This window comes from Protobothrops mucrosquamatus, unplaced genomic scaffold (genome assembly GCF_001527695.2).
Source record: "Protobothrops mucrosquamatus isolate PMUCROS unplaced genomic scaffold, P.Mucros_1.0 scaffold11, whole genome shotgun sequence".
Lineage (NCBI taxonomy): Eukaryota > Metazoa > Chordata > Lepidosauria > Squamata > Viperidae > Protobothrops > Protobothrops mucrosquamatus.
This window is the reverse complement of record NW_015386398.1, coordinates 658738-671647: the sequence shown is the minus strand read 5'-3', so window position 1 is coordinate 671647 and position 12910 is coordinate 658738. Positions and strand designations below refer to the sequence as shown.

General features: G+C 42.2%; 1 protein-coding gene across 1 annotated transcript in view; it reads left to right on the top strand.

The window, feature by feature from the left end:
- The window catches only part of HIRIP3 (HIRA interacting protein 3), a 20818-nt gene extending 12732 nt beyond the window's left edge, over nt 1–8086 (top strand). The window contains exons 6-8 of the mRNA XM_029283067.1: nt 582–750; nt 5004–5102; nt 7818–8086. Coding sequence (XP_029138900.1) covers nt 582–750; nt 5004–5102; nt 7818–7963 — 414 coding nt within the window. The 3' untranslated portion in view covers nt 7964–8086. The remainder of the gene's footprint in view (nt 1–581; nt 751–5003; nt 5103–7817) is intronic.
- Nucleotides 8087–12910: the final 4824 nt, after the last annotated feature.

Sequence of the window (12910 nt, the reverse complement as noted above, 5' to 3'; positions counted from 1 at the left end):
AGACCCTGAAACCACCAGGGGTCTCCAAAAAGGCCTCCAGGTTGTAGTCGGAACGGTCAGCAGGCCCTCGGATAGGCCAAACAAGCCGCTCGGCCGTCGCGGCCACCAGGGCTGCCACCACCGGGGGGCCGTCGAGGCTGCCCGAAGAGCCCTCCGAAGGCCCCAAACCGCCGGGAAGGCCCCAAACCGCCGGGAAGGCTGAAAGCCATCGTTGGAGGGGCCGCCTGAAGGGGCCGTCGAAGCTGCCTCCAAAGTTCTTAACCAGGCCGCCGCAGCCACCGAGGAGGCCACCAAGTCCAAACGGGCCTCTAAAGATCGTCGTTTAGGGCATCTCCAAGTCCGAAGGGGCCAACCTTGGCAATTTTAAAATGGGTGGACCCGCTCCTAGAATTCCCCAACTAGCATGGCTGGCTGGGGAATTCTGGGAGTTGAAGTCCATCCATCTTAAAGCTGCCAAGATTGTGAAACACTTCAGTACTGATTTAAAAAAATAAAGGTTGCCTTTCTCTGATCTGTTCATGATTGTTCATGGAAAGCTTAGTGTGAGCTATATTGTTAACCCATCTCCTCATCTGTTGTAGGATAAGCATTCTGGAAAGAACAAAGATCTTCCCACCATCCAGCGTCTAAAACACTTCATCCGGGAATGTGGTGCGTGGCGGAATTACAAAAAGCTCCTGGCAGATTGCCACTCTGACAAAGCTCAGATAGAGGTTCTCAAAGAACAGCTGAAAGGTCTTGGCATGAAAGGTCAGTGGCAGGTGATGTAAGGCAGAGCCAGGCACCAGGTTAGAAACTGGGAGATGATGAGTTCTAGTCCCACCTTAGGCATGAAAGCCAGCTGGGTGACTTTGGACCAATCACCAGGACACAGTGGGTTCTAGTCCCGCCTTAGGGATAAAAGCCGGTTGAGTGGCTTTGGCCAATCACCAGAAAATGGTGAGTACTAGTCCTATCTTAGGCATGAAAGCCAGCTGGGTGACTTGGGCCAATCACTAGGAGACAATGGGTTCTAGTGCCGCCTTAGGCATGAAAGCCAGCTGGGTGACTTTTAGCCAGTCACTGACTCTCAGCCAACTCACCTCCCAGGGTTGTGGTGGGGGGAAATACAATAGGAGGATGAAGGAGTATTAGGTATGTTTGCTGCCTTGAATTATTTATAAAAATAATAAAGGTGGGATAAAATAAATAATGTAATTCAACAGATATTATTAGATTGAGCTATGTGAATCTCTTTCTGGGGAGCTGTCTAAGAAAACGTACTAAAATCACATATGGCTAAGCTATTGTTTCTTTTAATGTTGGCTTGTGGAACAGGTTACAGCTCACTGAGTTGCCATGGCACACTAAGCCATAAATGCATAGATGGAAACCCTCCTGGCTGGCTAACAAAATAGACTGAGCTGTTAGCAAAGAAATTATATTTCTGCTAAGGTAATTTGGATCTGAATCCAAATGTAATTTTTTCAAATTACGTATTAGAGCGCCCCGACCGATTTTCAGTACAGGTAGTCCTCAACTTAACAATCATTTAGCAAGTATTCGAAGTTACAACGGGACTGAAAATGTGGTTCTCACACTTAACAACTGATGCAGCATCCCCACAATCACATGATCAAATTTCACCTGCTTACCAAGTGGTATGTATTTATGACAGTTGTAGCACTCTGGGACCATGTAATTGCCATTTGCAGCCTTCCCAGCCAGCCTCCAACAAGCAAAATAAGGTAGCTGGATTCACTTAATGGCCATATGATTCACTTAACAACATGGCAAGAAAAATAATAAAATTGGGTCTAATTCATTTAACTGTCTTGCTTAGCACCTGGTCTCACTTGTCCTAAATTGAGGACTACCACGACTTATTTTCAGGATCAATAAATTAACTGCTAATATTAGGGAGTTTTATGGAAAACACCCTATGCAGGTAGTCCTCGTCTTACCATCACAATTGAGCCCAAAAATTTCTGTTGTTAAGTGAGTTTTGCCCCATTTTACGATTTTTCTTGCCAGAGTTGTTAAGTGAATCACTGCAGTTGATAAGTGAGTAACCCGGTTAAGCGAATCTAGCTTCCCCATTGACTCTGCTTGTCAGAAGGTTGCAAAAGGTGATCACATGACCTCGGGACACAGCAATGGTCGTAACTATGAGTCAGTTGCCACGCACTTGAATTTTGATCACGTGATTATAGGAATGCTACTAGGGTCGTAACTCTGAAAAACGGTCGTAAGTCACATTTTTCAGTCCCGAAATGAACTGTTGTAAGTCGAGGACTACCTGAACTGCAGATAGCCATGTCTGTATTCATAGCTTGCTGATTTCACGAGGTATTTCCTGAGCTGCTCTCCACAGTTTTAAAACACGGATTCTTAGTTCTTAAACATTTCAGGTGCAGTGGCTGGCCAGTCTGTCAGACAGTTTTTCCCCTGGACTGCAAGGCGATCAAACCAGTCAGTCCTAGAGGGGATCAACCCTGACTGCTCTTTAGAAGGCCAGATCCTGAAGTTGAAACTCAAGTACTTTGGCCACCTAATGAGAAGGAAGGACTCACTGGAGAAGAGCCTAATGCTGGGAAAGATTGAGGGCAATAGAAGAAGGGGACGACAGAGAATGAGGGGGCTGGATGGAGTCACTGCAGCAGTAGGTGTGAACTTAAAGGGACTCCAGAAGATGGTAGAGGACAGGAAGGCCTGGAGGAATGTTGGGTCGGACACGACTTCGCAACTAACAACAACAATAAAGGAATGCTGGGGATTGAACATGGGAACCTATGGAAGCAGACCTTGTGTTCTACCTCTTCTCCATCAGGGAGCCAGTATCTAATCTCTATAGGGCAAGGTCTAGAGAATCAGGAGTTTACAGATAGTCCTCGACTTATAACAATAGCAATAGCACATAAGACTAATATACCGCTTCACAGTGCTTTACAGCTCTCTCTAAGCGGTTTTACAGAGTCAGCCTATTGGCCCCATCTTACTGACCTCGGAAGGATGGAAGGTTGAGTCTGCTGGCAGCCGGGAGTCAGCAGAAGTAGCCTGCACGTTACTGCATTCTAACCACTGGGCCACATGACTTATGACCAAAATTCAGCCTGAAATTGTAATCATAAGTCATGCTGGCTAATAAGTGGTCATCGTTTAATAACATAGTGACTGTGCCCTATTTTATTATCTTTTTTATAGCGGTTGTTAAGCAAAACTGCAATCATTAAGTGAACCTATTATCCACAATTGGGGGGTGTTTTTGCTGTAAATCATGGCTGCATGACCATGAGATGCTGCAAACCACCATAAACATGGGTTGCTGAACACCCAAAATACAATCATGTGACTGAGGGAAAGTTGTTGGAATGTCGAATCCGGGTTGTATCTCTTTGGGGGGTCTGTCATAACTTCAAACACTCACTAAGCAACCAGTCATAAGTCAAGGACCATCCAGATTTGGAGGCTTGCAAGATTGATGTCAGCCCATCATGGTAGACCCGATCAGGAAACAGACTCTGCAGAAAGAGTAGAATTTTTAGCGGGGTTTTAAAAAACAATTTTAAATTAACAAGGCCAAATCTAATATTTCATTTTAACTATGTTTTTAATGATAATACTGGGGTATTTTTGTATTTGTTTTTTATCAGGCTGTCAGCCGCCCTGAGTCCGCAAGGAGAAGGGCGGGGTATAAATCCAATAAATAATAAATAAATAAACAAACAAACAAACAAACAAACAAACAAACAAATAAATAAATAAATAAATAAATAAATAAATTGTACTTTATTGAGGTAGGCTAAGCTAGCAGAATCTAGCAAGCCCAGTTGTGCTTTACCTCCTTACCCCTTGTATCTTGGTGCTTGCCCAAGGAGCTTGCTTAAGCTTCTTCCAGGTAGTCCTCAAGTTACGACCACAATTGAGCCCAAATTCATGTTGCTAAGTAAACATTTGTTAAGTGTGTTTTGCCCCATTTTACGACTTTTCTTGCCACAGTTGTTCAGTTAATCATTGCAAGTTAGTAACGTGGTTGTTAAATTAATCTGGCTTGCCCCATTGACTTTGCTTGCCAGAAGGTCATAAAAGCTGATTACGAGACCCCAGGACACTGCAACCATCGTAAATATGAACCAGTTGCCAAGCATCTGAATTTTGATCATATGACCAAGGTTGTAAGTGTGAAAAACGGTCAGAAGTCACTTTTTTCAGTGCCGTTGTAAGTTTGAAGGGTCACTAAATGAACAATATGTATCTTGTTTCCCAGGGCTTGAGGACTGTTTCAGGCCTCTTTGCTTATATTTATTTTATTTATTTGTATTCTGCCTTTATTAATTTTACAAATAACTGAAGGCGGCAAAAATATCCAGCATACCATCCTCTTCCTATTTTCCCCACAACAACAGTCCTTTGGGGTGGGTTGGACTGAAAGAGAGTGACTGGCCTAAGGTCACCCAACTGGCTTTCATGGCTAAGGCGGGCCTTGAACTCACAGTCTCCTGCTTTCTAGCCCAGTGCCTTAACCATTAGACCAAACTGGCTCTATAATTTGTGTGTATATGTGTGTCTGCATGCACACCTTTGAGTCACTGTTGACTCCTGGTGACTGCCTGCAGTTTTCTTGGAAAATTTTCCAAAGTGGTTTGCCATTGCCTCCTTCCTAAAGCTGAGAGAGAATGACTGGTGCAAGGTAGCCCAGCTGTCTCTGTGCCTAAGGTGGGACTAGAACTCACAGTCTCCCAGTTTCTAGCCTTACATCTGCTACGCAAACTAGAGTTTCCCCATTTATCAGGAGAGGGGATGTTTGTGACTGGGCCATTTTGTAACCTTCTTTTCTTACTGCTCTGTGTCAGTGAACAACTATTGCATTTTTTGCCTACTTAGCAGTCTTTAAAACTCTTGGACTTCTGTTAGCAGCTCTCCTGTTTCTTTGGGCTTTCAATTTTGGGTCCCAGAATGGCAGCCATTTCAGAATATTGCATATCCACGTTTATTGACTCTTATTTTCTGTTTTCTTTCCTCAGGAACTCCATCTCTAGCCAAGTGCAAAGCAATAAAAAAGAAGCGGGAAGATGAAGCCGAAATGGCTTCTCTTGATATCAACAATATTATTGCTTCAGAAGGTAAGGTGGCTGTGGAGGGGAGGAACTGGCTAATATAAAAATCCAGGTGCTTCATTAGGATGCTGGAAACTTTCGGGAACAAACTTTGGGAAGACCCCTCCCATAAAATGGCAGCCCAGAGAAATGGTGACCAGTACAATTCCATTCACAATCCAAATACATTGATTGGGTTCTGTTTTTATGCAGAGATCAAGGCGCTTGTTTTGTTCTTTTTTTTAATTTCTTAACTCCAAAGGTGCAAATCATCCCATTTTTGCTTAATTATGCTAATGTTATTGAGACCCTGTTTCTAAAAGGTCCCCTTTTATTAAACCTTTCTCAGAGGAATGACTCTAGAAAGAGTGCAGAGAAGAGCAACAAAGATAATTAGGGGGCTGGAGGCTAAAACTTACAAGGAACAGTTGATGGAATTGGGTATGTCTAGTTTAATGAAGAGAAGGACGAGTGGGGACAAAATAGCAGTGTTCCAATGTCTCAGGGGCTGCCACATAGAAGAGGGAGTCAAGCTATTCTCCAAAGCACCTGGAGGCAGGATGGAAATGGATGGAAACTAATCAAAGAGCGAAGCAACTTAGAACTAAGGAGAAATTTCCTAACAGTTAGAACAATTAACCAGTGGAATGAATTGCTTCAGAAGTTGTGAAACTGGAGAGGAAATCAAAAGAGCATGAGAAGTTTAAGGATGTTTTTTTTAGAGGGAACTATGTACAGGTAGTCCTTAATTTATGGCTACAATTAGGGATCAGAGCTTCCATTGCTAAGCAAGCTGATCGTTGGTGAGTTGCACCTGATTTTACAACCTTTTTTGCCTCAGATGTTGAGCGAATCATTGCAGTTGTTTTAAGTGAATCATATCGCTAAGTGCCCATTGATTTTGTTTGTCAGAAGCCAACCGGGAAGGTTGCAAATGGTGATCATGTGACCCTGAGATGCTGCAATTGTGGGGATGCTACAGTGTTTGTAAGTGCGAGGACCAGTCGTAAGTCAATTCTTTCAGTGCCGTTGTAACTTTGAACATTCACTAAATGGATAGTTTTAAATCAAGGACTATCTACTGGGTGTGGTGGAAAAAGAGGGTCAAAACGGAAGAGGACTGGAGGGTATAAGTGCAATAAGGTAAAGCACTAAGATAAGCGATGGGGAAGAACTTATTGGTGCCACTCCATTGGCTGACTAAAGGCTGACTGGACTGACCATTGAGTTTTTCTTTAACACTAATAATAAGCAGCATCTCCCACTATCAATAGTCCTTGACTTACAACCATTCGTTTAGTGACCGGTCGAAGTCCCAATGACACTAAAAAAAAGTGACTTATGACTATTTTTCACAGTTACGACCGTTGCGCCACCCCTGTGGTTACATGATCAAAATTCAGACCTTGGCAACTGGCATGTTTTTTTGATGATTGCAGCATCCCAGGGTCATGTGATCACCCTTTTGTGACTTTTAGACAAAGCAAAGTCCATGGGGAGGCCAGATTCACTTAACAACTGTGTTACTAACTTGACAACTGCAGTGATTCACTTAAACCACTGTGACAAGAAAGGTCGTAAAATGGGACAAAACTCACTTAACAACTGTCTTGCTTATTAACAGAAATTTTGGGCTCTGTTGTGGTCATAATTTGAGGACTACATGTCAGAAAGCAGCAGACAAGCTTAAAGGGAGACAGCCTATAGCTTTCTTCCCCTGGGGCCTTGTTACCGCCCCTCAGGATCCAGGCCACCGCCTCATTCTGCTACCTGGGAGGAATGCTGATTCTGCTGAGTGGACTTTGGATTGAGACTCTTCACATTGGGAGAGTGTGAGAGACTGTAGCCCAGATGCGCAGGAGGGAACGAGTGCAAAAGACGGAACAAAAGGGGGGGGTATTATATAGTTCGGGGGAGGGGGGAAGAGGGTGAAGAATACTGCTCCCTAATAGTTCCCAGAGTATGGATAGTTCTGGACTTAGAGCCACAATTGTGCCCAAAATTTCCCTTATTCAGGCATTAAGTGAGTTGTGCCTGATTTTACAATCTTTTTTCCCATTGTGGTAAAGTGAATCATCGCGTGAATCGTGCGATCTTTAAGCGGATCCGGCCTCCCCCCCCCCCTTTCATTTTGCTTTTTGGAAGCTGGCTGGGAATGGTGGTCACGACCCTGGGATAGGGCAACCGTCACAAATACACGCCGGTTGCCACGTGTCCGAATTTTGATTACGTGGCCCGTGGGGATGCTGAAACGGCTCTAAGCCTGAAAGCTGGTCCTAAGTCACTTTCTTCAGTGCCGTAGTAACTTTAAACGGTCACTAAATAAATGGCTGTAAATTGATGATTACCTGTATATGCTTCATGGGGCTAATAGCCTTTTTTAGTTTGGCAAGATTCCTCTCTTAGAGGTGAGGAACAATAAAGGAAACTGCTTAGAAGAACGTCAATCTCTCTTTCAAGGCCTGGTGGAGAGTGAGTGAGTCTAATCCAGAGACACCCACCAGACTCCGTGCAACAGAGCAGCAGTCCTCAACCCCCAGGCCGTGAACGGGCACCAGGCTGTGGCATGCTAGAAACCTGGGATGCAGGCAGCACACAAAACCACACACACACATACAGATCCTCAGAAAAGCCTCTCTCCACTGAAGCAGCCCCTGGTGCCCCAAAAGTTGGGGACCGCTGCAATAGAGGTGCCGGCCTAGCGCATCTGGAAAACGTTCCCCTTCTCTTCTCTCCATGCAGGCCGTCCAAAGCGTCGTAACGTCTGGAGCCTTTACAGTAAGCCCCAATACATACCCAGTTCTCCGAAGAAGCCAATTGATGGCCATCCCGTCACAGATTGGTCCCATCTTCAAGGAGTAATCAGTTCAGAAAGGGAAAGCAGTTGATTCTGTGGTGGAAGAGAGGCTGACATACATTGATTACACTGATCTTTTGGAAAAAGGGTTTAACTCACCAAACAGCCATGAAGGAACCTCTTTTATGCTTAAAGGGAGCTTTTATGCTCCCTTCTGCTCAGGATGCAAAGAAAATAAATTCCTGATACATTATCATTTATTATTATTATTATTATTATTATTGCACTTTCCCTGGGCAAAGGAAGATCAGAAGTACTTCAGTTGAAAGCAAATTTTCTGAGGATGGGCACAGAAAGAAATCAGTTTTTTTTTCTTTAATATCCCCAAGTTTTGTCACTGTGAGCATTCCCTCATTTTTGAACTATCTACATTGTGATCTCTTCCCACAAGCGTAGACGTTCCTCAGCAGGAATATACAAAGCTACGGTATGAATTGGGACTTGTTTTATTTTCATTTCATGTAAAAATTGAGAGTATTATTTCCTTATATACATTTATGAGGCATTCCTCCTGTTTTGGGGTAGGGAGTTTTCTGAAGATTAAATCTTGTTCTACACTAGATTTTGCATGCTTATTATGTGCTCTATGAGTCAGTATCACTACATGTCACTATGAAAATAAAATAAAAATTATATTTGTGAAATAAAACAGGTTTTGTACTTTAACTGAAAAGAATCGATATTTTCACCAACACCCTTCTGCCTATGCCAACTTCAAGGTTTTTCTTTCACAGAAGTGTCAGAGAAAAGCAACAAAAATGATTAGGGGACTAGAGGCTAAACAAACGATGAATGGTTAAGGGAAATAAGTATATCTTATCTAACAAAGAGAAGGACTAGGTGTGACATGATGGCTGTCTTTCAGTTCTTGAGGGGCTGTCACAAAGAAGGGGCCGACCTCTTCTCCAAAGCACCTGGGGCAGGACAAGAACTAACTGATGGAAACTTATCAAAGACAAATTCAACCTGGAACTAAGGAGAAATTTCTTGTCAGTGAGAACAATTAATCAGTGGAACAGCTTACCTTCAGAAGTTGTGGATGCTCCATCAGTGGAGGTTTTCAAAAAGAAATTGGACATCCATTTGTCTGGAATGGTATAGGATCTCCTGCTCGAGCAGAGGGTTGGGCTAGAACAGTGATGGCGAACCTTTTAGAGACCGAGTGCCCAAACTGCAACCCAAAACCCACTTATGCATCGTCGGGTGCCGGGTGGGTGTGGCCCATTGGCTGGGTGTGGCCCATTGGGTGGGCATGGCCCATTGGGTGGGTGTGGCTGCCGTGGTAACGGCAGACTGGGTGGGACTAAAAAGTTCAATCAATTCCAACTTTGCAAGATCTTTTTTTTTCCTGCGAGTTGAAATTGACTGATTGATTGAACCTTTTTTTTTTTTTTTTTTTGCACACGGCAGCGGAGGCCTAAAGTGAAAAGGTTTTATAAAACCCAGATGAAGGCCTAGGACTGGGGCGATGGTGCGCGTGCCCACAGAGAGGGCTCTGAGTGCCGCCTCTAGCACCCGTGCCATAGGTTTGTCACCACAAAGGGCTAGAAGACCTTTAAGATCCCTTCCAACTCTTGTTAGTCTATATTCTGTTTGCTGATTAATTCAGCATCATTTCCTGTGTAACAAGCAAATATCTCTCTCTGGAATGGCTGCCTTGCTATAGTTTATTTTAAATAAGACTCCGTTGCTAAGTTTAATGAAACAGTAGCACCATTTTCTTATTGCACGATTCCACAGTAGTCGATTTCCGTATTATGTAGTTGCATTATAGCATCAATAAGCATGATCAGAGGGAACTGGGTGGGGATCTCCTAGTTATGGGTCTTATGGGATTAGCATACTGGCTGGGGAATTCTGGGAGTTGAAGTCCACACGTCTTAATGGTCCCAACTTTGAAAAAGTTGGTGTACAGGGGAGTGGCTCCCACTTTGTTAGGTATTTCCATGCATGTTACATCTCTACAGGGGTCTGGCCGGGACTACTTAGATCTTGCTAATTCAGATTCTATTTTACAGTCTCAATATTTAGAGAGAGGAATGTGTCAATTCTTGCCAGTCTCAATTAGGCCTGAAAGATAGCATGTACAGTAGTCCTTGGCTTATGACCACAGTCGGGACCAGAATTTCCATTGCTAAGCAAGGTGAGTTGCACCTAATTTTACAACCATTTTTTGCCATGGTGGTTAAGTGAATCGCTGCAATTGTTAAGCAAATCTGGCTTCCCCGATTAACTTTGCCAATCAGAAGCCACCTGGGAAGGTTGCAAATGGCAATCACATAACCCTGGGACACTCCAACCGTTGTAAATCTATGCCAGTTACCAAGCAACCAAATTCTGATCTGTCTATAGGGATGCTGCAAGTCATAGGTGTGAGGAGTGGGTCGTAAATCACTTTTTTCAGTGCTGTTGTAACCTCGGTCACAAACGAATAATTGTAAATCTATCCATCAAGAGGGAATATATTCTGACAATCACAGGAAGAGAGAACTGAAGCTATCAAGGATTAAATCTGGAACTTTCTGCACAAACAGGTTATCTGCCCTGAGCTGTACCCATTCTCTATGTCTGTCTATATATCCTGTATATATATATATATATATATATATATATATACACCCACCATAAAACTGACAATAATGCTGCAAGAAGCTATTTGTTCACTTTTTATTATTATTTTTGTCACTGAAGTCAAAAGACATCAGAATTTTTTATATAGACATAGCTAATGCTGCAAGAAGATATTTGTTCACTTTTTATTATTATTTTTGTCACTGAAGTCAAAAGACATCAGAATTTTTTATATAGACATAGCTCTTTTCTATGTACAATGTATACAGAGACCTTAGATCAGGGGTAGTCAACCTTGGCTCTTTTATGACTCGTGGACTTCAATTCCCAGAATTCCTGAGCCAGCTAAGCTGGCTCAGGAATTCTGGGAGTTGAAGTCCATGAGTCATAAAAGAGCCAAGGTTGACTACCCCTGCCTTAGATCAATGTTTCTCAACCATGGCAACTTGAAGATGTGCGGACTTCAACTCCCAAAATGAAGTCCATACTTCTTCAAGGGGCTAAGGCTGGGAAGCACTGCCTTAGATAACTTATTATTTACACACACACACACCATTTGAAAAGAAGACCAGCTTGTGTGGAAAACTGGAGCAAATTCTTCCTTGGAGTCTCTTGAAGTTCTGCTTGTGGATCCAACTCAAAAAATACTTTGCAAGGAAGCTGTGCTCTGAACACCTGCACAGTTCTTAGATTTACTAATGTTCAGTCTTAAAAGGGTTTTATAATTAATCACCCATTCAAATACGAGCATTTTGGGAGGTAAAAAGGTAGCCTCCTTCGAGCTGAGCTTATCTTGTGACTTCCTAGACAGGTCTAAGACATGACTAATGGTTTCTATCCAAATATTACAAAGATCTGACCCTATTTAACCTCTGAACCCTGATAAAATAAAGCAGATACTATGAGAGAGAGAAAGAGAGGGAGAGAGATTGAGATTTGAGGAGATTTATGTTTCCTTCTGATAGAGAGATGGATCAATCATGGCTTTCAGTCCCAAACCCTTCTGTTAATACCACTGCTCGAACAACTAAAAATATTCATGGGGAAAAATGAAAATGTTAGATTTATGTGAAACTGTGTGCATTTATATGCAACTGTCCTTCACTAGACAAATTTAGAGGCACTAATAATTACGATGCAGGAAGACCAATGTACAAACGAAAAATTAAAATAATCCGTCTGAGTTTTCTTCCTCACAAAAGTCATCCCTGTATTATCATAACCCTGTCCCCATGTAAAATGCCAAAATATGACATATCCAAATTGTTATATATCCATTAAAAATAAGATCTATAAGAAAGACAACTTTCAGTTTCTATGTTATAAATGTGGGAAATGATTATTTTCTAGCTACATAAATTTAATAGATTTCTGAATTGCTTGGTTAGATGACCTAAATACCAATGTTTTTCAATCTCAGTTAAAGTGTAGACTTCAACTCCTAGAAATCCACACACTGCTGGCCAATAGCTTAGTTCTGGATTCTTCTGGGAATGCCTAAAAATACTCCAATTATATTTTTCTATAAGAACAGGAAGGTTACATAATTCACCCATTCAATTCGTACCATAGAAGAATTTTGCAATAAACTTATCTTTTTCACAGATAATATACTAATCTACCAGCTGCATATATGGATATAAAACTTTTAAGTTACTGTTTTGTGAAAAGCCCAGTTAGTAAAAGTCAATACAATCAAACAATCTTAAGATGGGAATCAACTATATTCTTTGTTCTGGATAGAGAAATACAGTTATGAAATGCTGCTAAGCCATTGCTTTCATAAGCATAGACTCACTTGTTGGTTATAGACTATGCTTATGTGATATTTATGAAAAACACATCTGGGCCTCTTCCATTTCGGCCAGGGGTCTTCAAACTTGGCCCTTTTATGACTTGTGGACTTCAACTCCCAGAATTCCTCAGCCAGCATGCCTGGCTGAGGAATTCTGGGAGTTGAAGTCCACAAGTCATAAAAGGACCAAGTTTGAAGACCCCTGATTTAGGCTGATGTTTTGCTCCAGAATTTGTCCCTAATAGAGTTCTTTTAAGACAGCTTTCTTTAAGCATAGTTCTCCCTTTTGGTATACTGGAATGACAACTCCTGATCAAGGCCACACTGGCTACAAACGTTGGGAGTTACCATTTCAACATATTTAAAGGGAATCAGATTCATTCTTTCTCCATTTTTATTATACCTTCCTATAATTATTATGGAAATATTGTCCAAAACCTTGCTTCAATCATTAAACCATTTTGATATGCTGACCGGTTTGGATACCTCACCTCTTATTTGATATCTTCTACTACATTAGTGTTTTTCAACCTTGGAAGTTTAAGATGTGTGAACTTCCAACTCCCAGAATTCCCCAGCCAGCCATGGTGGCTGGGGAATTCTGGGAATTGA